The 26,080-nt window shown below is 40.1% G+C and overlaps 1 protein-coding gene across 1 annotated transcript in view; it reads left to right on the forward strand.

Annotated features, from left to right (window-relative positions):
* LOC308498978 (aldehyde oxidase 4-like) overlaps positions 1 to 24,653 on the forward strand; it is a gene marked incomplete at its 5' end in the record, with an annotated part of 70,993 nt that extends 46,340 nt beyond the window's left edge. The window contains 14 exons of the mRNA XM_081051764.1: positions 848 to 981; positions 2,212 to 2,299; positions 2,616 to 2,702; positions 2,887 to 3,078; positions 9,174 to 9,401; positions 11,819 to 11,914; positions 13,276 to 13,404; positions 15,866 to 15,940; positions 16,816 to 16,868; positions 17,316 to 17,430; positions 17,612 to 17,677; positions 20,083 to 20,268; positions 22,103 to 22,270; positions 24,411 to 24,653. Of these exons, the coding sequence (XP_080907890.1) occupies positions 848 to 981; positions 2,212 to 2,299; positions 2,616 to 2,702; positions 2,887 to 3,078; positions 9,174 to 9,401; positions 11,819 to 11,914; positions 13,276 to 13,404; positions 15,866 to 15,940; positions 16,816 to 16,868; positions 17,316 to 17,430; positions 17,612 to 17,677; positions 20,083 to 20,268; positions 22,103 to 22,270; positions 24,411 to 24,464 (1,671 nt within the window). The 3' untranslated portion in view covers positions 24,465 to 24,653. The remainder of the gene's footprint in view (positions 1 to 847; positions 982 to 2,211; positions 2,300 to 2,615; positions 2,703 to 2,886; positions 3,079 to 9,173; positions 9,402 to 11,818; positions 11,915 to 13,275; positions 13,405 to 15,865; positions 15,941 to 16,815; positions 16,869 to 17,315; positions 17,431 to 17,611; positions 17,678 to 20,082; positions 20,269 to 22,102; positions 22,271 to 24,410) is intronic.
* Between the last annotated feature and the right edge of the window lie 1,427 nt (positions 24,654 to 26,080).

Raw genomic sequence — 26,080 nt, forward strand, 5'->3', positions numbered from 1 at the left:
TCTACCCAAGAGAAATGAAAACATGTCCACAGAAAAACTTCTACACAAGTGTTCATAGCAGCACTGTTCACAATATCCAAAATTGGGAACAATGCAAATGTTCATCAACTAATAAATGGATTTTTTAAAAAGTGATATTGCTATACAATGGAATATTATTCAGCCATTAAAAAATGGAGTACTTAGGGTATCTGATGGACACGTGTCCCATTTGGGAGACCACCTCAGGGAAGATGTAGATGCTTGATCAATGTACTGTACACCTGAAGCTGAACAATGGTGAATGCCAACTATAATTTTATATATATAATGTGATGGTTCGGTGCGATGTCGGAGGGATAGTGGATGGGGGGATGGAGGAGGGGGGTCCACAGTGTGGGGGATATAAATGATGAACATCTAAGTATTACCTTGTCTTGTGCACCTGAAACTAATAAAATAAAATGGAGTACTGATATATGCTACAACATGGATGAACTTTGAAAACACAATGCTGAGTGAAAGAAGCCAGTCACAAAAGACCACATATTGTATTATTCACTTACATAAAATGTTTAGAACAGGCTAATGAATAGACACGGAAAGCAGATAAGTGCTTCCTAGTAGTGAGGGTATTAGGGGGAATTGAGGTTGGAAGAGATTAGGAGTTACTGCTTAACAGATTTAAGATTTCTTTGAGGATGCTTAAAATGTTCTAAAATTAGATTGTGATGATGGTTGCGTCGTTCTGTAATGTTGTATTTGTTGAATTACTGAATTTCTCTTGTTAAACAGAGGGGAAGTACATGAGTGAAGAAATATACTATTAAATTGCACTTATGTGGCTTCGGGGACTTTCCTCTTGCAGGAGTTTGTGGCGACAGCACTAAACGTCCCAAGAAGTAGAATCGCCTGCCACATGAGACGAGCTGGAGGAGCATTTGGGGGGAAAGTAACCAAGCCCGCATTGCTAGCTGCTATCACTGCTGTGGCCGCCAACAAGTAAGAGTCGCAGTGACAGCTATTGATATCAGAAGTCCTAGCAGGGCAGATGCCATCCACACCCTTCCAGCCCTGCAACCCAGCTTTCATTCCTTAGGCCATAGCCTTTCATTTCCAAAGGGTATGTATGGTTAGCATGTGGGTGAAATGACATTGGACCTGGAGCCAGAGGACCTATGCTCAAGTCCTGCTCTCCCCACTCGTTCATGAGGTCACGTTAGGCAAGTCACCTCAGTTTCCTCACCCGTAAAGTGGGGAAAATAATATCTACCTGTTTCACAAGATAGCTGTGTGGAATGAATGCAATCACTGTAAATTTTGACTCATTGCACAGACATAACTATGTATTACTTTTTTGTGAACTGCATTGACTTTCACTCTTTAAAATGTTTGTTTTAAATCATTAAAATAAATCAAGCATGAGATGGCTGAGTGGAGGAATGGTCAAAGCCCCAAACTTAAACACGTTTTGTCATGAAATAGACCAGGGTCTGCTGGTGCCTGGGAATGTTCACTTAGTCTCTCTGTCATCTGGATGTAATAACCAGACATAAGAATAGCCACGACTTTTGTGAACCTCTATATACCAGAGTTCATTAAGTATGTTCAGGAAAAACTTAACTTATCCCAGTCTATAGCTGCAAAAAGAAAACTGTGAATATATTAGTTGTGTGGCACTTCCAATGATAAAAAAAGATTGTCCTAAAGTACAGGCGTGTAGTTACTGGAAGCATTCCCTTAGAAGCCAGAGGAGCCTTTAATGGGCACTTTAACAAAAGGGGAGTCTGAATGCAGAGGGGTTAAGCTGAATGGGGCATTGATTTTCAACACTTTCAGCCTCAACATTCCCATTATGGCAAGTATTTAATGCCCCCTTTAATACCCAAGTTGATAAATTGATAATATAATCTGATACACATAATTGCAAAATATTCATCCAATGCCTTAACGTAATGTATAAAGGAAATAAAAGTAAGGTAACTTATAACCAAATAATGTATCATTTCAATAATTAAATTCTCAGATATGACTAAACTAGAATGATAATAGTAATAGGTGTTTGTTTGTTTTTACATTTTAATGCCCTCACAGAAACCACTACGTGGTTTAGATTATGTTACTGCCCCCACTGAAAACCACTAACCTAGATTATCTCCAGACGCCTTTCATCATCTCTATGTTTCTACAACTTTCTGAAGCATCCAGCATATTAACAATCGTTTCCTATAGGACTGGCCGCCCAATCCGGTTTATTCTAGAGCGTGGGGATGACATGCTGATAACTGCTGGCCGTCACCCACTCCTCGGAAAATACAAAGTGAGTGAAAGCAAAATTTTCAGGAATCTGCCTAAAACATTTTTCAAGGATAACTAGCCAATAGTAAAGACAATTACTAAATTCCACACCAATTGAAAGGGATATTTGGATGCTACCTAAAACTAATCAGAACTTGCTATTGGAATCATGGTCAACTTAGTCACCATCTTCAGTGTTCCTCTGGTGACTGTCACATCAATCATGTGCAGAAGTTGGGTGTGGACTGGCAACTGTGATCAGATGTGTTTGTGTACAACATGGTCTGCTTTTAAAGGACGGTTTAAAAAGTTGTTTTACTTGTTATATCACTTTTCAGATTGGATTCATGAACAATGGTGTGATCAAATCTGCTGATGTTGAATATTATGTCAATGGTGGATGCACTCCTGATGAATCTGAGTTGGTAAATGAGAAATACAACTTTCTGTGGGTCATCCTTAGCTGTATGTGCCACCCTTTATCTGCAGGAATATTTGTCTTATAAATTAGATAGATTCTGTGAAAGATTCAAGTTAGAGATAAAATGTGAATATGTGGTTTTGAATATTTGCTAACTAAGAAGTTTTGTTTTCTTTGCTTTAATTCAGGTGATAGAGTTCATTGTGTTGAAATCTGAAAATGCGTATTCTATTCCTAATTTCCGGTGCCGGGGTAGGGCTTGCAAAACAAATTTGCCATCCAACACTGCCTTCCGAGGATTTGGCTTTCCCCAGGGTACGGTGGTAGTTGAAGCTTATATAACTGCTGTGGCATCTCAGTGCAACTTACCTCCTGAAGAGGTAAGTGATCAGTCAGAGCCCCCTAACAAAATTCTGACATCATTTGGTTCAAATATACACAGAGCACCTACGTATGGCCTTATATCAGCTTCTAAGTAGATTTAAAGAAATAAAATATATTGTCTATCTATCAGTTAGCTTTTGCTGGGTAACTAGTCAATTATAAAACTTAGTGTATTAAAACAACAAATAGTATTTGCTCTGACTCTGTAAGTCAGCTGCTGGGTAGCTCTTCAGTCTGGGTGATAATTGTTGGTAACGTTACATAGATTTCAAGTGTACAATTGTATAAAACATTATATCTTGCATTGTGTGTTCACCATCCAGAGTCAGTTCTCTTTCCATCACCATATATTAGACCCCGTTTATCGTTTCCTAGAGCCCATCTCCCCCTTAACCCCCTGTAACCCCAAAACTATTGTCTATGTCTATGAGTTTTGGTTTCTTCATTTGTTTGTACTGTTCTTTTATTGTTTGCAGTTTTGTATACCACATATCAGAGAAATCATATGGTTCTCTATTTTTTCTGTCTGACTTATTTGGCTTAGCATTATAATCTCAAGATCCATCCATGTTAATAGTTTAGTGGTTACCAGAGGGTAAGAGGGATGGGGGGAGGGAGATGAGGGTAAGGGGGATCAAATATATGATGATGGAAGGAGTACTGACTCTGGGTGGTGAACACACAATGGGATTTATAGATGATGTAATACAGAATTGTACACCTGAAATTATGTAATTTCATTAACAATTGTCACCCAATAAATTACAAAAAATCATGAATAAATAAATAAATAAATAGATATCCATCCGTGTTGTCATAAATGGTACTATTTCATCTTTCTTGCCACCAAATAGTGTTCCATTGTGTATATACCACAATTTCTTTATCCATTCATCTATAGAAGAACATTTTGGCTGTTTCCATGTCTTTGCCACCATAAATAAAGCTGCAATGAACATTGGAGCACATGTCTTTATGGATAAATGTTTTCAGATTTTTTGGGTAGACACCCAGGAGAGGGATTGCTGGGTCATATGGTAATTCTATTCTTAATTTTTTGAGGAACCTCCACACTGCTTTCCATAGCGGCTGCACCAGTCTGCATTCCCACCAACAGTGTATGAGGGTTCCTTTTTCTCCACAGCTTCTCCTACACTTGTTATTATTTGTCTTGTTGATGATAGCCATTCTAACTGGTGTGAGATAATATCTCATTGTGGTTTTTATTTGCATTTCTCTGATGATTAGTGATGTTGAGCATTTTTTCATATGTCTATTTGCCATTTGTATGTCCTCTTTGGAGAAATGTCCCTTCAGGTCCTCTGCCCATTTTTCAACTAGACTGTTTGTTTTCTGTTGTTGTTGAGTTGTATGAGTTCCTTGTATATTTTGGATATTAGCCCCTTATCGGAGGCGTTGTTTGCAAAAATTTTCTCCCATTGATTTGGTTGCCTCTTTATTTTGTCGATGTTTTTCTTTTTGCTGTGCAGAAGCTTTTAAGTTTCATATAGTCCAATTCGTTCATTTTACCTTTTACTTCCCTTGCCTTTGGAGTCAAATTCATAAAATGTTCGTTGATCCCGAGGTCCATAAGTTTAGTACGTATGTTTTCTTCTAGGCAGTTTATTGTGTCAGGTCTTATGCTTAAGTCTTTGATCCATTTTGAATTACTTTTGATAAATGGTGACAGATAGCAGTCCAGTTTCATTCTTTTGCACGTGGCTTTCCAATTCTCCCAGCACCATTTATTGAAGAGGCTGTCTTTTCTCCATTGTATGTTTTTGGCTTCTTTGTTGAAAATTATCTGTCCATATTTATGGGGTTTTTTTCTGAGTTCTCAATTCTATTCCATTAGTCTGTGTCTGTTTTTCTACCACTACCATGCTGTTTTGATTATTGTTGCCCTGTTGTACAAGCTATCAGGACGTGTAATACCTCCAGCATTGTTCTTTTTTCTTAGAATTGCTTTGGTTCTTTGGGGTCTTTTGTGGTTCCATAAAAATCTGATAATTTTTTTTTCTGTTTCTTTAAAAAAATGCCATTGGGATTTTGATGGGGATTGCATTAAATCTTTATATTGCTTTGAGTAATATGGCCATTTTTATCTATGTTGATTCTTCCAATCCATGAGCACGCAATGTCTTTCCATTTCTTTGTGTCTTCTTCAATTTCTTTTAAAAATGTCATACTTTTCAGCATATAGGTCTTTCACATCCTTAGTTAAGTTTATTCCAAGGTATTTTATTCTTTTTGTTGCAATTGCAAAAGGAATTTATTTTTATTTCTTTTTCTGAGATTTCATTATTAGTGTATAGGAATACAATGGACTGTCGTACGTTGATTTATAAATTTCCCTCTTAAAACTGGTTTCGCTGCATCCCAAAAATTTGGGTAACTGTATTGTCATTCTCATTTGTTTCTATGTATCTTTTGACCTCTCCTCTTATTTCTTCTTTGACAAGGTTGTTCTTTATAAGTATGTTATTTAATCTCCGCATGTTTGTGCTTTTTCCTCTTTTCTTTTTGCAGTTGATATCCAATTTCAAAGTGATCAGAGAATCCACTTGGTATGATTTCAATCTTCTTAAATTTGCTGAGGATAGTTTTATGTCCCAATATATGGTCTATCCTTGAGAATGTTATGTGTACACTAGAAAAAATGTGTAGTCTGGTATTCTAGGATGAAGTGCTTTATAAATGTCAATTATGTCCATTTCATCTTGTGTCGTTTAGGGATGACATTACTTTATTTTCTGTTTGGATGATCTATCCATAGCTGTCAATGATGTATTTAGGTCCCCTACCATATTGTGTTTTGGTCAATTTCTCCATTTAGTTCTATTAGTAGTTGCTTGGTATCTTTTGGTGCTCCCTGATTGGGGGCATAAATATTGATGACTGTTATGTCTTCTTCTTGTATAATCCCCTTTATCATTATAAAATACCCATCTTTGTCTCTTGTTACCTTTTATATCCTGAAGTCTTTTTCATCTGATATCAGTATAGCTACACGTGATTTTCTCTGGATACCATTTGCTTGGAATGTCAATTTCCACCCTTTCATTTGAGTCCGTGTTTGTCGTTGTAGCTGAGATGTGTCTCTTGCAGGCAACATGTGGTTGGGTTTAGTTTTTTTATCCAGTCTGCTGCTCTGTGCCTTTTTATTGGTGAATTCAGTCCATTTACATTTAGGGTGATTATTGATATCTGAGGATTTCCTATCATTCTATCTTTGGTTTTCTGGTAAGATTGTGTTTCCATTGTTTCTTTCCTTTTTTGTTGTTGTCTATTATTTCTGTGTGGTGGTATTCTGTGATTTCTCCCTCTGTTTCTTCTTTTATTACATTCTATATTTCAGTTCTGGGTTTTTTTTTTGAATGGTTACCCTTAAGTTTATGTAAAAATAAGTTTCATATTTAGCTTATCCCATTTTCTTCAGCGTGCTTACTTTCTCCATTCCCATGTTCCAGTTCAGGCCTTTACTCTCCCCCCTTTTATGCTTTGGTTATCACAAATTATCCCTATTTATGCTGGTCGAATAGCTTCCTTCAGTATTTCTTGTAGTGCAGGTTGTGTGTTAGAAAATTCCCTCAGCTTCTGTATGTCTGCAAAGGACTCTATTCCTCCTATGTATCTAATGGATATGTTTGCTGGATATGTTATTCTTGGCTCATAATTTCTCTCTTTCAATAGTTTGAATATTTGAATCCACTCCTTGCTGGCTTGTAGAGTTTCTGCTGAAAAATCTGATGATAATCTAATGAGCTTTCCTTTGTAGGTTACAGTCTTCTTTTCCCTAGCTGCCTTGACGATTCTTTCTTTGTTGTTGATTTTTGACAGCTTCAATACAATGTGTCTTGGAGAAGGCCAGTTGGGGTTGAGGTAATTAAGTGTTCTATTTGCTTCTTGGATTCGAGGATCCAGTTCTTTCCAGGAGTTTAGGAAGTTCTCATCAACTATTTGTTTGAATATACTCTCTGTTCCCTCTCTCTTTCTTCTCTTTCTGGCATGCCCATTATTTTTATGTTGCTCTTTCTGATGGAGTCAGAAAGTTCTTGTAGTTTTTTCAAGTCTCAACTCTCTTTCTTCTTCCATCGATGTCATTTCTAGGTTTCTATCTTCAATGTCACTGATTCTTTCCTTCATCTGGTTAACTCTACTACCTAAACTGACTATTTCATTCTTCATTTCTTTTACTGAGTACTTAATCTCCAGAAATTCTATTTGGTTCTTTTTTTACAATTTCAATCTCTTTGCTAAAATGTTCATTTTGTTCTTCGATTGTGTTTCTGAGTTCATTAAACTGACTGTGCTTTCTTGCATCTCGTTGAGTTTTTTTCAGAACTACAATCTTGAATTCTCTGTCATTTAAGTCACATACTTCCATGTCCTTAAGTTCATTTTCTGGAGACTTTTCATTTTCTTTCTGAGCTGTCTTGTGACCTTGGTTATTCATGGCTATTAATGATTTATTATTTCTCTTTCTAAACTTCTACAGGAGTCAGTTCTGCAACAGGTTGATAAAGGGCTTTACTTTGTTTTCCAGTAGGTATTGGTAGAATGTTTTATTTTCTCTCCGACTGCAGTTTTTTATTCTCTCTCAGGCTGTAGTGTTATGTTTTCTCTGCACTATTCTGGCTTCTCACACAATGGCGGGATTCCCTGGAAGGTGGGCTTCTCTTCTGTTAACAGTTCTCCTGGGTCATAGGGCACCACGTCCCTGTGGGGATGCAGAGAGCTGCTAAAGTTCCAAAGATCTTTCTACACGAGGTTCAGAGTCTGTGTGTTTCAACAGCTCTATTTACACCTGCAGGTATCCACCCAGATAGGTGAGGACAAGGGCGGGGTAGGTTGTGAGAGGTAGCCCAGAGCAATGGCGGGGACCACCACCAGCTTGTCCTGCTTCCATGGCTCCCTCTCCTTTGTGAGAACTAGTTGGGCTGTGGATTACAGTTCTCAGAACTGCAAATATTCTGTTCCTTTGACCTGACACTGCTACTGTTCCACTTCTAGCACTGGCAAATGGGGGCAGGGTGAACTCTGGGAGGGTAGGGAGGGTGTGGCTACTCTCAGTTCTAAGGCTTCTGTTCTCTGCTCGGCAGTGAGGGCTTAAACCACCGTGTTCAGACTTCTTCCCTCATTCTTTGCTCCAAGGTCTCTGCTGTGAGCATTGGGTTCAGCCGTGTAATATACTGTCCCCTCCAGCCTGTGGGCCATAAGCAGAGCCCTAGCAATCTGAGTTCTTCCCTCTCCTGCAGCTGCGGTAGGTCCGGGATGCAACAAGCTCAGAGCACTGAGCTAGGTCTGTGTCCTACGACCACGCGGCTCCCGTCTCTGTACTTCTCCATTCCCTCCTCCCATGCACGTGCCATTTGCCCACCTTTAGGTGAATTCAGTAGTCAGCCTCTTTGTCTTGCCTGTCTGCTGTACAGGGAGAGCTTTGTGGAGTTATTTCTGTTTGATTTGTTGTAAATTACAGGGGATATTTCCAGAGGCTCACCTCACGCCACCGTTTCTATGACGTCTCACAAGCACTTTTCAAGTCTTTGCCTGCATTACCTATGAGTTGTTCCATTGGCTAAAGCAAGTCACATGGCCAATCCCAGAGTCAGTGTGAAACCACTCAAGGGCATGAATAGGGAAGGGGGCATTATTACCGCCATTTTGCAAACATTCTACTGTAGTTCAGATTTGAGAAACTAATTTGAGGACAGTTAAGAATAATGAAACATTATGTAAGAGTAAAAGAAATTTGAGTCAGAAGAATTTTGTCTCACCACTAACAAAACTTGTCACAGGGCTCATAATAGTACCTACTATGTTTCAGGATTACTGTAAACTTCATTGAGATCATGCACTTAGCCTATATCCTGGAGCACAGAAAGTGTTCAATATAGTTTCTATCATTATGATTATTGTTATTATCATTCTGTTTATATATTTACATTTGCATTTACATATTTATAGCCATTTAAGTCGTTGTTTCTTTTTTCAGAAAGACTTTCTTCATGTCAGGTGTGTAACAAAAACACATTTTCACATATAGAATAAGCATATATCTTTGAAATCCTTTTTATTTTCTGTCTTTCAGGTTAGAGAAATAAACATGTATAAGAGAATTAGTAAAACAGCCTTTAAGGAGATGTTTAACCCAGAGCCCTTGCGAAGATGCTGGAAAGAATGTCTGGAGAAATCTTCATTCTATGCTAGGAAACAGGCCGCCGAGGAATTTAACAAAAAGAATTACTGGAAGAAAAAGGGGCTCTCCGTGATCCCCATGAAATATACCATTGGGATGCCCCAGACCTACTATAATCAGGTGAGGTTGGGAGAAATGTTTTTATACCAAAAACCCTTCTCCACATGACTAGCTATCTGTAAAAGGCAATCGTGAGCAACTACGTATGGTCCCACTCAGGACAAAGAAGAAACTGGGGCAGTTTCCTATAGCAGGAAACAAAGTGGATTTAGGCAAAAACTTGGGGACCATGAGTATCTTCAGGGAAAACCCGGTGTGAGACACTACCTGAGCCTCAGAAAGCAATCAATTGATAAAGTCCAGCTCAAGGGGGTCTGGTCTTGGGCAACGCTCCAAACATGAGTATTGAGGTATGAGGTCAAATTTCAAGTTCGTGAAAGAATAGGGGGAAGCAAAAGGATCCCTTTCTCTCTTTCCTAATTTCTTAATGATGGCAGTAGGGTCATTTGAAGACAGAACTTTCAAAAACACATAAGAACAGGCAGAGCTTCCCCATTCACACAGAAATCCAGAGTTACCGTGTTGAGGTTCCATGACTGTTGTGCCTTCTGTTTAGTTTCACCTTAAACAGTTTTTTGTGGGTTCTGTTACTGATTCTGCTTTTATTTTATTATTACTTTTTTGTTTGCTTGCTTCTATTCCCATCAATCTCTCTAATGTCCCCATAAGCAAATCTTTGCCAAGGAAAAAATATAGACCTCCTCACGGTGTGGATGAGGGATGCCCAAGCTGTCTCTTATCAAAATTACATTCTGCCACAAGCTTCCTCAGAGTCCACTGACAAGGTAGCAAGCAAAATGAGAAGGAGGGAGGGGAAGGCCACGAGCACTGCACACTTGGAGCAGATGTTCAGTCTTCCCCCCAGGGAATACTCCTGAAACAAGAATAAAAAACAGACTCCCTTAAAAGGGAAAAAAAAATTTTTTTGTAACTCTAAGTGGTTGCTTAAATTATTTAATTTAATGTTATTTAACCATGTATAACCGCAAAGCAAAAATAAGCTTCTTATAGCTCTTATGCCTTTATAAAATACAAACAAAATTGGAAATTAAATAAAATAGTACTATAAGTGCCAGTAATATTCAAAACAGTAATGTTAACTTAATGTGGTAGATGATGTCGCTTTTCTAAAATTAAATATTCACAAAGTGATGGTGGTTCTGGCTGCTGATGCACTTCAAGTCATTTTGAAGTCTTCATCCTAAATATTTGTGTGGGGTGTGATGACTCACCGTCCCACCTTTTGTCTCTAATGTGCCCCATCAATTAAAGTAGTCCTACTTGGTGCTTATACAATCATCAACATAGAATCTAACATGGGCTCTGAAAGCATGTGGCAATACCCTTTGATACATGGTCATCCATTACTCTTGTTAAATTGCCATGAGATGGAAGCACAAAGTTTAAAAGTTTCTACAGGGAACTTGATGGTCCTGAGCCTACAGTCTCAGACCCAGGAGACTGGCTTAGCTAAATTAGTTGATATTTTGAACGTGTGGAAGCAAGGACACTAGCGTATCCTTGTATCAACATGGGGGTAGAGGTCCCAAGGGAGTAGATGCAGGAGGCTGGGGAACATACGGGAGCATATGATGAGGACTTCTCTAAAGAAAAATTCTGAGAACGAGCAGAACCCCCTGACATAGCCCAGCCTCCCCCCTTCATCCCTCCTTGGTCCGGTTCCTGGAGCTCATGGCCAACCCCACAGAGGGACAACAGCAGCTAGTTTGAAGGTGGCAGCACGGCATGCGTGTGGAAGATGCTGGGCTCAAGTTAGGTGTTGTGGGTTCCATTCCTGACTTTACCATGAACTAGGCACTGGGTTTGGCCAAGCATTTTCCTCTCTAGGCTTCTATTCCCCCACATACAAAGTGAAGAATTTGAACTAAATCGATGGATGACAAACTTGGCCAATCATCAAAACACCTGAGAGCTTAAAACAAAAAATGGGCATCTGGGCTCCACCTCCAACCATCTGATGAATTGGATTTCCCAAAATTTGGCTATACCACAACCTCACCATAATTCTAAAGGTCAGAAGTATTTGGAAACTATTAAAACAGCCGAACGTTCTCCCAGCTCCTCTAGTGAAAGTTTTGCCTGGAAATTTACTCATACAGGTTCCATTTACTTTAAAATTAATCTTTACATGAAGGGAGGAAAGAATAATAAAGTATTGTACAGCTTGGTGCTTTGGAGAGGCAGCTTCCAAGGCAACCACACAAGTCCTCCAAGTGGGCAGGAGATGGTGGGAGTAGAGACGAGCCACCATTCACCTACCTACAGTACTGGTTTTCAAGTCTGGAGGATTTTGAAAGGGATTGTCCATCGCCACCAACCATAGTGTTCTTCTCCAATATAAACAATGAGAGATTGGCCCAATGAAGCAGACCATTCACTTGGCAGCCTCAGCTAAACTCACAGCAACATTTGGCCACATCAGTTTCCAAACTGGTAATATAATTATTCCCCACCAGGCTGCTGCTCTAGTCCACATCTATCTTGATGGTTCTGTCTTGGTGACTCATGGTGGCTGTGAATTTGGACAAGGCCTCTACACCAAAATGATACAGGTGAGATAAGTACCCATTTTCTCTACGGTGGAAGACTATACCCCTGTACAGTCAGTTTAACAGCTTTTTTCTTGTTGAGCAGGAGAAATACTGTCACACTAAATGCACAGGTCAATTACAAGACTCACTTAGATATCAGACACACAAGACTGCAGGGGGCTGATGGAAGTGGGGTGTTCAAATTGAGGAAATATGTTATAGTATTCTTTCTGCATACTAAAGAACCAAGTCCATAGGTCCTCTGAAACATGATTCAAATTTTCAAAGATAAAATACTTTTCAGCTTTATGGCAACTGCTCAAAGCACTATGGTATTAATTCACATCTTCATTCGAAATGAAAGCATTGAATAGGATGAGAAATTATGTTCTTAGAATTCAGTCTCCTTAGGAACTCCACGTGATTGGCTGTTATGTGTGCTAATTCACAGAAGTCGTTGAAAGAGCAAGAGATTGTTTGCAATAGGAAATTATCTCTTCTAATATTAAATAAGAATTTGTTGGGTTGGGGGAGGGAGATGAGGGTAAGGGGGATCAAATATATGGTGATGGAAGGAGAACTGACTCTGGGTGGTGAACACACAGTGGGATTTATAGAGGATGTAATACAGAATTGTACACCTGAAATCTATGTAATTTCACTAACAATTGTCACCCCAATAAATTTTAAAAAAATAAAAGTATTAGTTATACTTAAAAAAAGAATTTGTTGAATATGAAATTTGAATTAAGAATGTGGGTAGGAGGGGGCAAAGCTTTTCTGTCAATGAGAAATATAGAGAAGACATTTTCTTTAAGGAAATAATACTATTTAGTAGTGTGTTTGGAATTAGGAAATCACAAAAATCCACAGGGCCTTCTTTGAACAGATCTTGCTTCTTTACAACAATACCTTTATGCGTGCAAAATATCGCACGAAGGAAACACAATATGCTAAATGTCTATACACCGCATAAGAAGATGAAGGCAAAACAATAAGACTGTATGTATCTTCTAGCTTGAAGGGACTTCAAACTTGCCTGTATGTATATCATACTATACTAGATGTCTCAGAGTGACCATACTGCCACGTGGCTTCTATGAAACTGGTGAAAGTACAAGAAGATTCTTCTATGAAAGCACAAGAAGATGCTTTAGTTGGCAACATAGCTGTGGAAAGCAGTGTATCTTTTACGGTGCCATTTAAAATCTCCAAACTTATAATCTAAATATAAGACACAAGATGCTATCTTAAATGTTTGTTCCCATAAGGTAGCCAAGTTTGATACTCAGTTCCAAAAAGAATTTTAAAGTTTTCAATTGGAGAGCAAGGGAGGCTTAGAATCAATGAAATAAATAATGGTTTTCTTCTGCTTCTGGCAGGTGGCTAGTCGAGAGCTGAACATCCCTTCATCGTATATACACCTGTATGAAACAAGCACAATCACAGTCCCCAATGCTCTCCTCACAGCGGCTTCAATGGGAACAGACATCAACGGAAAGGCCGTGCAGGTGACTTTCCTTCCATTTCTCAGTCACCCAGGGACAATGCTGGAAGGATCCTTGTCCAGTCCCTTCTTTTATGGAAGATGAAACTGAGGCCAGGAGAGGTCAAGTGGCTAGTTCTAGGTCACTGAGCTAATTACTGGCAGAGCAGAGACTCCAAATGTTTGAAGCTCCCTCTGTGGCCTTCTTCTGCTCTCCCCTTGCAAAAAATCTACCTATAATTTTTCTAATCACTCTAAGATGACTAAAAATCCCTTGATCACTTTTATTTGCAGAAAATAATCCATTTCAATTATTGAAATGTCCAGTTCAAAATTCCAAAATGCACTTCAAATTACAGTGTCTCTGCTACTTTCCTGCTTGGACCTGCAGGTAGAAAGCAAGTGGAGTGTCTTCTCTCCATCCCTCCCTGTACTTTCTCCCCTCTCCCCACCCAGCTTCCTAGCCTACATTTCATTAATAAATAATTATTAAATAATGAGAGAGAGAGAGACAGAGAGAGAGAGAGACAGAGAGAGACAGAGAGAGGGGAAGGAAGGAAGGAAGGAAGGAAGGAAGGAAGGAAGGAAGGAAGGAAGGAAGGAAGGAAGGAAGGAAGGAAGGAAGGAGGAAGAGAAGAGAAGAGAAGAGAAGAGAAGAGAAGAGAAGAGAAGAGAAGAGAAGAGAAGAGAAGAGAAGAGAAGAGAAGAGAAGAGAAGAGAAAACGAAACATAGTGACAGGTGTTATGAATCAAAATAAAGGAAGTTATGAAAACAGAAAGTGCAAGAATTGGAGCTGCCCTCTTAGGCAGCAGGGAAACCAGGCAAGGCACTGACTGGTCATCCATGAGCCTGGTCCTGAATGCAGCAAGGAAAGAAGCCATGTAGGTACTTGGGAGCAGAGGGAGCTCGCTTCCTGTGCTTAAGGAGCTGCAGGGAACTGAGGTAGCTGGAGCAGAAAGAGCAAAGGAGAATGAGGTGGGGGAAGAGGTAAGACAGATAGCTGGGGATGAGGTTGGGGTGTAAATGCTCATTGTTGAAGCTGGGTAAAGGGTTTAAGGGGGAATTGTACTATCCTCTCTACCTTTGTGTATTTTGAAATTTTCTATAATGCAAAGGAAACTGGACAAATTAATATCTGGCATTTGGAGCTTCAATGGGGGAGGCGACCCTACCAAGGAATGTAAGGTGAGAGAATTCTCCACACAAAGAAAGCAGTTCAGGACGTCACAAAAGAATTACAAATGTTCTCTGCAATACCTCGCTTTCTTAAAGGGAAAACTTACCTCAGGAGAGTGTCAGACTGTTGTGTGTAAAGCTGCGCACAGGAGTATTGTGGTCAGGGCACGATAAGGAGAAGAAAATCTGATATTTGGACAGGCAGGAACTGTGCTACTTGGGTTTTCCTTGGACGTGGCCTTCTTTTGGAAGGCATCCGTTTGTAATGGGGTCAGTGATTGAAAACTGACTGTACCAGCAAAGATAGATTTATGAACACTGGGGTCTCGCTAATGCATGAGAAGCCAGAGACCATATCCCAAAAAGGGGATGACAGAACAGAAGGAACAGATATGAAGAGAGGGCATGAGGAGTATTCTAAGGCTGCGATAAATAAGTCAGGGCACACATACAAACAGATTTGTATTTGAATTCAGAGAGGAAGAAAGCTCGGGCCCACAGACACCCAGGGGTTGGCAGGTATAATCTCAGGAGATCAAGATTTCACAGCAATAATTGAAATGGAAATTTAATTGAATTTCTCATTTCAATTAAAACAAGCACTTTTTGCATCATCAGCATGACCATTTTATAAGTGGAGTACTGCCATGAAATCTCTTTGCCTACATTTGGGACCAAGAAGTATATTTTGTATCAAGGCAACAAGGGCAAGACTTTATACGTGAATGATGTTTTCTTGAAGAGCAGATGATGGCAAGATATAAATGCAAATGAAACTCTAATAGCAATTTAAATAAGAAGAGTGCAGAGAAAATTGATCCATTAGCTTATACGCAATAGGCACAGTGAACTCCAAAGTGTGTGTGCCACAGCGGTCAAGACATTGTCCGTATTCCAAGCAGCAGTTTAGCTCCAGAAAACATAAATGATGGTTAATGTTGTTATTTTGGTGTTTATTGATACATAGATTGGTCTACACACTTTGTCATTTTTGTTTTTGCTTTATCGCTGTTAAAGAGCTATAACTCTAAGAAGACTCAACCTAGATTTATGTCAGCAGGTACTTAAACCACATTATAATAAACATAATTTTAACACTGCAGGATCCACAGGAATACTTGTTTCTTTCAAAGGTGTTCCATGTATTACTCAAGTTTAAGAAACTCTGCCTTGAAGACTGGGACGCAGGTTCTTCAATGGAACATCGAATTGATTGACATTTGACATTTGAATTGATTTTTGACTATTTAACATTTTGCCATTCCCCGTGGCTTTTATATCCTATGCCATTTGAAATATTTATTTTTAGAATGCCTGCCAAATTCTCATGGCCCGTCTTCAACCAATCATCAGGAAAAACCCTCAGGGAAGATGGGAGGACTGGGTGAGTGTTCCCCTTATCATCCCCACCAGGAAAAGGCAAGTACATCCTGTTGGGTACATGCCCAAAGTGCATGGGCTGGCTGGTGGTGTCCATTCAGGAAACGAAGTATTTATTAACATGTACTTCTGCTTTTCCAGAAGAGTGAAAGCGATGTCGGTGTTCATTGACACTTGCCTTTATCTCACAGCCCAATTTCTCACAGAGCCTGGTAACAGCATTGGCTCGAAAGTAAAAACATACTGGCGTTGCTGCCCCAGCTCTGTCACAAGTTCCTGTGAGATGAGTTCTTCCTCTGTGTGTCAGAGCCTTGGTCACCAGAGCAATGGAGATAATAGCAGTCCTAATAGGAAAAGATTACTCTGTTTTTAATAATTATTCCAATCATCACTAGTATTATTATTCCCAGCCCTACCCAGTTTGCTCCAGCTGGAAAGCTGACACACTATATATACTGAGACAGCCAATCGAATTCTTTGGGAAAAAGTAGGTTAAAAATGCACACATACATATATGCACACATATACATATGTATTCATATGTGTGTGTATATGTGTATATTCATCTTCCTGTGTACGTGCCTATGCACATAAGTACATGAATATGGCCTAGCCCCCTCCCTAATTTAAAAAGCGAAAAGGATGAAAATATAATAACATTTACACGGTGCAACTCCAAAAACTAGAGGGTCCCGGAGCACAGCTAGCAGCTGCCTTTAAGCACCTCCCTTGAAAAGCATGACCTATGGCTTTTACAAGGTGTATTGTGCTCGAGATGAATGTGGCTGCAGTGAGCAAACAAGAGGAGGCAAGCTCAGCGTGAAATTTTTCACTACTTTTCCTAAACTTATATTTCTTTGTAACAATCATGCCTTCCAGATTGCAAAAGCCTTCCAAGAATCCATCAGCCTGTCGACGACTGGATATTTCAAGTAAAGGACGTTTTCACCTTGGTTTAGAATTATACTTGGGCAGAGATGGTGTGCGCTCATCAATCTGAACGGATGCATGGAGCGCACTGGAGCGCTGCTGTGCCCTGTGTTATACCTTCAGTCATGGGTCCTGGGGGTGGGGACGGAGATCCGGGAGTGGGGGGGCCAGGGACTCCTTGGGGCCACAGCTGTTTACCAACCAGGAGGGACACACATCTGACCCATCCCAGTAACTGTATGCTGGAGAGTAGGGCTCAGACACTAGTGGACCTTCTCCCCATGTCCACAGTCTGCCTCTCTGATCACCACAGTCCCCCTCACAGAAGGGGAGACAGGCCTTCAGCCAGGGGTAGGAGCTCTGTTCATCCCCAGGACCCAGAGCACCACAGGTGATCAGACCACTGGTGGGGAAGTGCCTTTACTTTCCCTCCTGATTTCTCTTCTCAGAGGCTACCAGACAAATATGGACTGGGAGAAGGAGGAAGGTCATGCTTTTCCGTATTTTATTTACGGAGTTTCCTGTTCTGAGGTTGAAGTCGACTGTCTGACTGGGGCTCACAAGGTAAAGAGCGACACTGGTGTTCACCATCTTCATAGTGTGAACAGGAGCATGGACATGTTTTCTATGCTGGAAACAATACCCGCCCTGATCCTGCTGGTGGAAGAACCAGGGACAGGGAGTAAAGATCTATTTTAAATCAATAATATTAACATTTTCCCTGCTATATTTTCTCTTGGCACAGCTCCTTAGGACTGACATCTTCATAGATGCTGCTTTCAGCATAAATCCAGCCGTGGACATTGGGCAGGTGCGTGATACCCGACCACCCCAAAGGGACTTTCGGTCAATTCCATTGAGAATATTATTTCCCAGAGTTTTCCAAATGGCATTTATACCTGCTGCAAGTATTCTGCAATGTGTGTTATATTACACACAAAAAAATTGGTTAAAAATTGAAAGAAAATTCAAGAAAAAGTAAACAATGGTTGTCTTTGCGTGGCAGGTATATGTGTGAGTGATCCTGCTTTATAATTCTCCATGCCTTCTACTTAATTAATGTACAATTAATTAACGTTTATAATTAGGTAATATTATATAAATACGTAATAAAATTACATTAGTATTCAAATTAATATTGAATTTAAATAGACTGAACAATTTAGAGAAATATAAGGGAAAAAGAAATACTTAAACACAATTTTTCCCCTTTACTGAATTTTTGACTTTTTATCTCACAGATAAATGAAATTAATGCATCCAAAGCCTTTTTTTTTTTTAAGAGTGAAATCTTTTTTTTTGTTTTATTTTGTTTTTTTTAATTGGGGAATATTGGGGAACAGTGTGTTTCTCCAGGGCCCATCAGCTCCAAGTCGTGTCCTTCAATCTAGTTGTGAAGGGCATATCTCACTGGCCCATGTGGGAATGGAACCAGCAACACTGTTTTTCAGAGCTCGGACTCTAACCAACTGAGCCATCTCACCACCCACCCACCGCCCACCCACAGCCTCTTTAAACTTTAAGTTACAATCTTTCCAGCTGTTGGTGTAGCTTTGCTTGTAGCTTTGCTTTTTTTTTTTTTCCTAGCTTTGTTACTCAAAGTGGGGCCAACGGACCAGCTGCATCACCTCACCCCAGACCTGCCCACCAGCTCCCAGGTGAAGTGAGACAGCTGGTCAACAGTCTAGACCTGAGTAGCTGGACAGGTTGAGCAGCTTGGCATTAAACCTGACAGACATGTGGTACTTTCGTCTACCAACAGCTCCCTGCCCTCCTAAATCCTAAGAGATTGGTTTACCTAGATTGGCCGTTGGGCTTTCTGAGGAAAACTTGAACTGTTCCCTTAGTGTTCCTTAAAATGTGGTCCTCAGACTCTGCAACAAAAGCACCTATAGTGTTTATTAGAAATGTGGATTCCTATGCCCAAGTGCAGACTTCTCCATCATACTTTGCTAAACTGGGACTTGTAATCTGCACATTTAATCTGCACCTGAAACTCATTTTAAGTCTAAAGTTTGAGAACCAAAGCTAGCCTCAGGCTCCAACTCCCTTTCCCCTTTCTATCCCCTCCTCCCAGCTTCTTACCATCTCTTTATTGCTTAAGCAAAGGCAAAAATATAGATGTCATGATAGGGAAACACTACATTGGTCCCATTGGAAAAGGAAAGAAAACCAGAAGTGTGTTAGACTGGAGCTCTTGGACTTCAGTCTTTTCCTTTAGGGGCAAGCATTTGGAAAGATCCAAATGCAGCACCCAAATTTGTTTACAAATCAATAAAATGGAAACTGTAACTTTCCTTCAATTTGTTTAACCTCAAGGAAGACACCGCCTTTAAATAGGACCTTAAGCCTTTTTCCCTAATCATTATAGTTTGCAATTAAAACTCAACATGGCTTTTAATAAAAAAATATTTAATTTAATAGAAATATTTCTTTTAACCCACTTTGTTTAACATTGATCTACTTACTCTTCATGGTAATTTATAAACGGAAGTTTAAAAATCCAAATATTATAATGAATAGTGTCTTAATTCCATTTATTCTAGTTCCTGTTCCTTTAATGTTAGCTTCTTTTTCATCTAATACAACAGAAGTTTGTTGAGAATTTATGTACCAGGCACCATGCGAAGTACACGATACAAGAAGGACAGGACTCAGTATAATTATAAGTTAGCAAGAAGAGAGTGAAGCAAGAGCAAAAGTGAGAGACTTGAACAAGGAAAATTCCCTCTGAGAGCCACCCTGATGGGGGAATGGGTCCAAATGCAGTGATCCTGGAAGAAGCAGTTTCTAAATCCACCCAGGAGATGGTGGGAGGATTCCAAAGGCTCCAAAAAGGCAGTTTTGCTTCAGCTGGAACTTGGAGGATGAATAGGAGTTTACCAGGTGGACAAGCTGAGGTGGGGAGCAGTGAAGAGAGTCAGGGGCAACTGCCTTTACAAAGACTTGGAGGTCTGAAGGAATCTGGTGAGCTTGGAGGGTTACCTGGAATTTGACAAGTGTCCGGTCCCTGGAATGCAGGATGGCTGGGCAAGAAGAGCTAGAGACGAGGTTAAGCAGGATGGCAGGCACCAGATCCTGAAGGATCTTTTGTAAAGTCTGTCATAGTGCTTTCAAAAATGGCTTACTATGGTTCAGAGCTCCATGTGCAGTCCCATGGGAGTATTTATCCAATCAATATCATATGCTTATAAACTGGGAAAATTTTGCCTGTAGGTTGAAGGAGGATTTATTCAAGGCATGGGATTATATACCACAGAAGAACTGAAATATTCTCCAGAAGGTGTGCTTTATTCTCGGGGTACAAATGACTACAAAATCCCCGCTGTTGCTGAAATACCAGAAGAGTTCTATATCACTTTTGTGCGTTCCCAAAATCCCATAGCCATCTACTCATCCAAGGTAAGAACTTGAGATCTCTCTATTCATTTGCTAGGGCTGCCATAACAAAATATTTGACTGGATGAATTGAAAAACAGAGGTATATTTTCTCACAGTTCTGGAGGCTGGAAGTCCAAGATCAAGATTTGATTTCTTCTGAGGCCTCCCTTTAGCTTGCTGATAGCCACCTTCCCACTGTGTCCTCACATAAGCATCTTTCTGTGTGTGCACATGTCTGATGTCACTCTCTCTGTGTCCTAATTTCCTTTTTATAAGCAACCCCAAATACGTTATTTTAACTTCATTGTCTCTCTAAAGACCTTGTCTCCAAATATGGTCTTATACTGGTATACTGGGGTTTAGGACTTCAGCACATGAATTGGAGGGGTGCTTAGTTGAGTCCATACTCCTTCAAGAAGTAATGAAACAGTCTCCGGAATTTGCTTCCTCCTTGGAATTGCAGATCCCAAAGGGAGATGGGAAAAGGAAAACAAACTCATGACAAAGTGGTGCTCACTGACCTTCAGAAACCCAAATAGAATCTTCACTCTTGAGAGAGATCATGAAACAAATTTAAATCAAATAAGATGGGTAAAGGAAGAGTCAAACATCTTGATTCATTAGGCTAAGTGCCACCATGGGATAAAACTGAAGTTTTAGGCAAATTTCACCAGCCCAGAGTCTTCTTTTGTGCACCCTTTCCACATGTCCTCCAGATTCAATTCTTCCTTTCTCACACCCTTCCCAAGTCAGCATGGGTTTTCAAACAAGTTTCTCCCTGACCATTGATTTTCTCTGAGGTTTTAATAGACACTGATACAAGAGGTGTTGGCTCATGTTCCCTGTAGCCAGGGGGCGTATCACCGGCCCATATAGACTTAAGGGAAAGGTTCTCTAATGCAAGTATACAAAAACACAACTTCTCCCAAGTAAGTGCCATTCTGAGCCCATATCTGGCCGTACAGATGGCATCTTTAACCTTAGGCTTTCAGGAAATTCTCCGTCTTTCTCAGAAGTAGGTCCAAGTTGGCAGGAAGGTCAGACTTCCTGTATGAAAGGCCTCTATCTCCACTTGTGCACCACACTTTGTCCAGGGACATCTCTAACGACTGTCCTGACAGACCCTGCCTCTTGAGGTCTAGCCACCTCCATGCTGGTTCTGCTCCAAATAGGGCACAAGACCTCCCTTTCTCCTCACCTCAGAGGAAACCACTTCTTTCACCAGCTCCCCCTGTCCTTCCACATCTGCTTCAGAGTAAAAACCACAGCATGAGATAGTCTTTATTTACTTAGGGAACTTTGTCCTATCTCTCTTCTAAAGCCCTGGACATAGACCAGAGACCAGACGACTTTGAAGGAAGAAAGAAGAAAAATTAGTACAAGAATTATTCAGAATACAACACTGTTAATTCAAAAGCATCCAACCCACACCAGGGAAGTGAGCACATATGAAATCTCAGCAGTCCAAAGGCAACCATCTCACTGTCTTTCAAGCTCAGCTACAAAGATTGTGGTTTTGTTGTGGTCTTGCATTAAACACAAATGGTCTGAAACCAAAGTTGGAGTACCCTACAGGGCACCAAGGGCTTTGGTCTTCTTGACCTGGGTGGAGGAACAGGAGTTTATAGTTGCCCTGCTATCCTGATGCCCTGGGGCATTTTCACGAGCTACTCTGAGGAGGACCCCACACACAAATCAGCATGAGGGGAATCAATTCTGGCAAGTCAGACACACTCCACTCTGAAGGTAATAAAGCCAGAAGAGGTGAGTGGGTGTGTGTGTGCATGTGTGTGTGAACACAAATTAGTCCTAAAAGACCCATGCATTTCTGATGGCCTTTTGCACTCCTTCTCAGGGACTGGGTGAGTCTGGAGTGTTCTTGGGATCCTCCGTATTTTTTGCCATAAAAGATGCAGTGACTGCTGCCCGAAGAGAAAGAGGATTGACCACGACCTTCACCCTGAATAGCCCAGCAACTCCTGAGTTGATTAGAATGAATTGTATGGATCAGTTTACGGAGATGGTAAGGGTCGTGAGGAGAGGCTCCTGTTGTAATCTCCTTTACATGAACTTTCAGGTTCTTGGCATAAATTTGGTAACCATGACAAACTTTACAGGGCAGGTTCATCTCTTCCAATGAAAATTCTCATTTTCCCACCACTTGCTTCTACCTATATGCTTCAAAGCAACCGCAAAGTGAGCGAACCTCTCTAAATGATGGTTTAATTGTTTCTGACCCCAAAGAAAAACACACCCAATTCAGTCAGTGTTAATAGCAAATGGAAGTGGTAGGTTATTTCTTTAAACATTTGGTTGAAATGCAGTTGATGTGATATTTTAATTACCCCAATAGCCAAATTATATTAAATAGATATCTGATCCTGTCAATTATTTGGAAAGTATCTGTTAAGCAAATTAATAAAAATAACTTAAATGAAACTATCAAGTCTCATTAATAGAATATAGTTCCATTTTCCAGCTGCTAAAAATATATCTGGAACTATCATCAGAGACTATTCCTGTATTCCGCTGCTTACTGCAGCCCTAAATGAGTTTCTGGCATAAAATTAGATTGTACTTTATGCCTTTGAAATTACAGGGCCTCCTAATAAGATGCATCTTATTCCAAACATAAGAAGTTCATGAGAAGTTCATCACCACCAAACCAGTATTACAAGGACTCTTAGAGGGACTTCTTTAAGACGGGAGGGGAATTGAGGATGGTAAAAGGGAAGAGACTAAGAAGAACAAATTGGGTGTTACACAGTAGTCATGGGGATGTAGGGTAGAGCATAAGGAATATAGTCAACAATATTGTAATAACTAGGTATGGTGCCAGATAGGTACTAGATCTATCAGGGTGATAGTTTAGAATGGGGTTGGGATCAGGGTGAAAAAGATGAACATATTAAGAAATACAAATTGATAGTTAACACAGTAGGGGGAATATAATCAACACTGTTGTAAAGATCAGGAAAGGTGCCAGATGGGCACTGGACTTACCAGGGGGATCACGTCATAGACTGTGTAGATGCCTGACCACTGTGCTGTACACCTGACGCTGAAGTAGAATAACATTGAACGTCGACTATAAATACACAGGTATATATAGTCACAGGATGTGGAGTAGAGCATAGGGAAGATAGTCAATGGCATTGGAACAGTTATATACGCTGTCAGACGAGTAGTAGCTTGCGGGTGGGTTATCACTTTATGAGGGGTTTAAATGTCTAACTATTACATTGCTTTGTACACCTGAAACTAATAAAATGATAGTAATAATAATTATAATAGGGGCAATAAATGCATTCAAAAAAAAGATGTTTATAAGACTAAGGATATTTATGACTCAAGGCCTGAAAGAAACATGAAAATTATGATTTTGATAAGGATAAAGTGGACATTGATTTGTTCTTTTTTAAAAATACAATTTTTCTTAAGTATAATTTTTTTCACATCACAGCAATTTTTTGAAAAACAAGAAAAAAGATTATTTTTCAGAAACAAAAAGTTCTGGAGCCCAGGGCAGTCCAATAATGCCATCTGGAATGTAGGTGGCTTCCCTGTTCCTCTTCCACTCTCCTCAGAGTGTGGCTTTCAATTTCAGGCTTACAAGATGCTGGCTGCACCACTGATGTCACGACTGTGCTCCAGGCAGGAGAAAGGGATAGAGGCCAAAGGCTACATGGGCACACCAGCAGAATTCAGACCCCTTTTGTTTTTTAACAGCTGTGAATTTCAGAAGCTTTATTTTATTGCGATGATTAAACAGATTTTCTTCCTTGACCTGTTTATTAAGTTTTTTGGGTTTGTTTTTTTTCAATTATAGCTGACATTCAATATTATATTGGTTTTAGGTGTATAGCATAGTGGTTAGACATTTATATAAATTACGAAGTGTTCTCCCCAATAAGTCTAGTACCCCCCTGATACCATACATAGTTATTACAATATTATTCACCATATCCCCTATACTGTACTTTACACCCCATGACTATGTTGTACTTCATAATCCCTTCCCCTTTTTCATCCATCCTCCCAACACCCCTCCCATCTGGCAACCATCAGTTGGTTCTCTGTATCTGTGAGTCTGTTTCTGTTTTGTTTGTTCACCATAACACTGTGTCATTAGTAACTATCTTCCTTCTCTTGATCTTTTTCAGATACCCAGAGATGATCCTTCAACATTTACACCTTGGTCCATCCGTGTGTCTTAATCCTATATTTTTTTTAGAAAATGAAAGAGTTCATGATTGACCTTAACATTTTCAAACCAGAACAAAATACAAGTTGGTCCCAATTGTCAAGGGTAATTTTTGCATGTTTCAATTATTCTCTGGAGTTTAGGTCACTGCATGATTATGTTTTAGGATGCAAAGTTTCACCAAAATGTATAATAAAGGGTCAAAATTATTTTTGCTTGCCTTATCCTGAAGATCTACAACATCATGGGGTTTGTCTCAGTCCATTTGGGACTTAACATAATACCATAGACTGGGTGGCTTATAAAAAACAAACATTTATTTCTCACAATTCTGGAGGCCAGGAAGTCCAAGATCTAGGTACCAACAGATTTGGTGTCTGGAGAGCAGACTGCTATCTTCCTACTGTGGAAGAGGAAATAGCGTTCTCTGGGGTCTCTTCTATAAGGGCACTAGTTCCAAATAGGAAGGCTCTACCTCATGACTTCTTTGCCTCCCAAAGGCTACACCTCCTACTAACATCATCTTGGGGGTTAGGATTCAACATATGAATTTGGAGGGACACATACATTCAGACCATATTATTCTACACCTAAGCCCCCAAAATTCATGTCCTTCTCATACATAGACAAATTGCTCTCTAGCTGTGAACCTAGGAAACCAAACATGTTACGTGCTTCCAAAATACATGGTGGGTAGGCATAGAACAGACATTAGTATTCCAAAGAGAGAAATAGGAAAGAAGAAAGGGATGGCAGGTCCCAAGCAAGTTGAAATTCTTAAGGCTTCAGAATACTCCTCTTTGGCCAGATGTTCTACCCTCCAGGCCCACTCCTCATACTCATCTAGACCTAGGGTAGGAAAGGTACATGCGACTCATTTGGCAGGTGACCTCCTAGTCACACCAATGTCAAACTTTCTCTATGCCCCATTCATACTCCAAAGGAGAAAACTCTCCTCCAGATTCACAGTTCTCAAGGTACGGATTTTCAGGCACTCCCCCAGCCCGTGGTGGAGAGAACCCCTCTCCCACACAGCCCGAGGCCTCACTGGTACCCAGCTTCCCATAGGCCCAGCAGCCACCTGGTTCAGCCAATACTGAACAATTGGAGCTGGGAGGGAAAGGGAAGAGGCCTCATAGGCAAAAAGGTTGAGAATGTACAGTCTGCAACATGAGCATTTAATGACCAACCCAAGGGTCCTAAAAAGTGTCCCACTGTTGATTTGCCCACATTTATTCCATCTTTGGCTTTTGAAGAGCTCACAACACATGGCAGCACACCAGGGACACAGAAGTAGTGGCCAGTACTTTTCCATTTACGTCAGCGAACAGGATTCATTACATTTTTTTCCCAGAAATAGATTTGTTTAAGTTATGGGGAAGGGCAGAGTCATTTCCAATGTTAATTCTGCAATTGAGTAACATGATTCTTTGATGTAACTCATAATACCTTTTCATAACAAACATACAAGCACCTGAGTCAATAGATTTGAGTTTCTCTCACCCACCAGAACAATCCATTTACAAGTGAAGAAATTTAGTCTTCCTTTTTCCTTGAAAAGAAAAGAAAGGAAAAGAAAGGAGGAGAGGAGAGGAGAGGAGAGGAGAGGAGAGGAGAGGAGAGGGGAGG

Source organism: Rhinolophus hipposideros (assembly GCF_964194185.1).
Source record: "Rhinolophus hipposideros genome assembly, chromosome: 6".
NCBI classification, from domain to species: Eukaryota; Metazoa; Chordata; class Mammalia; order Chiroptera; family Rhinolophidae; genus Rhinolophus; species Rhinolophus hipposideros.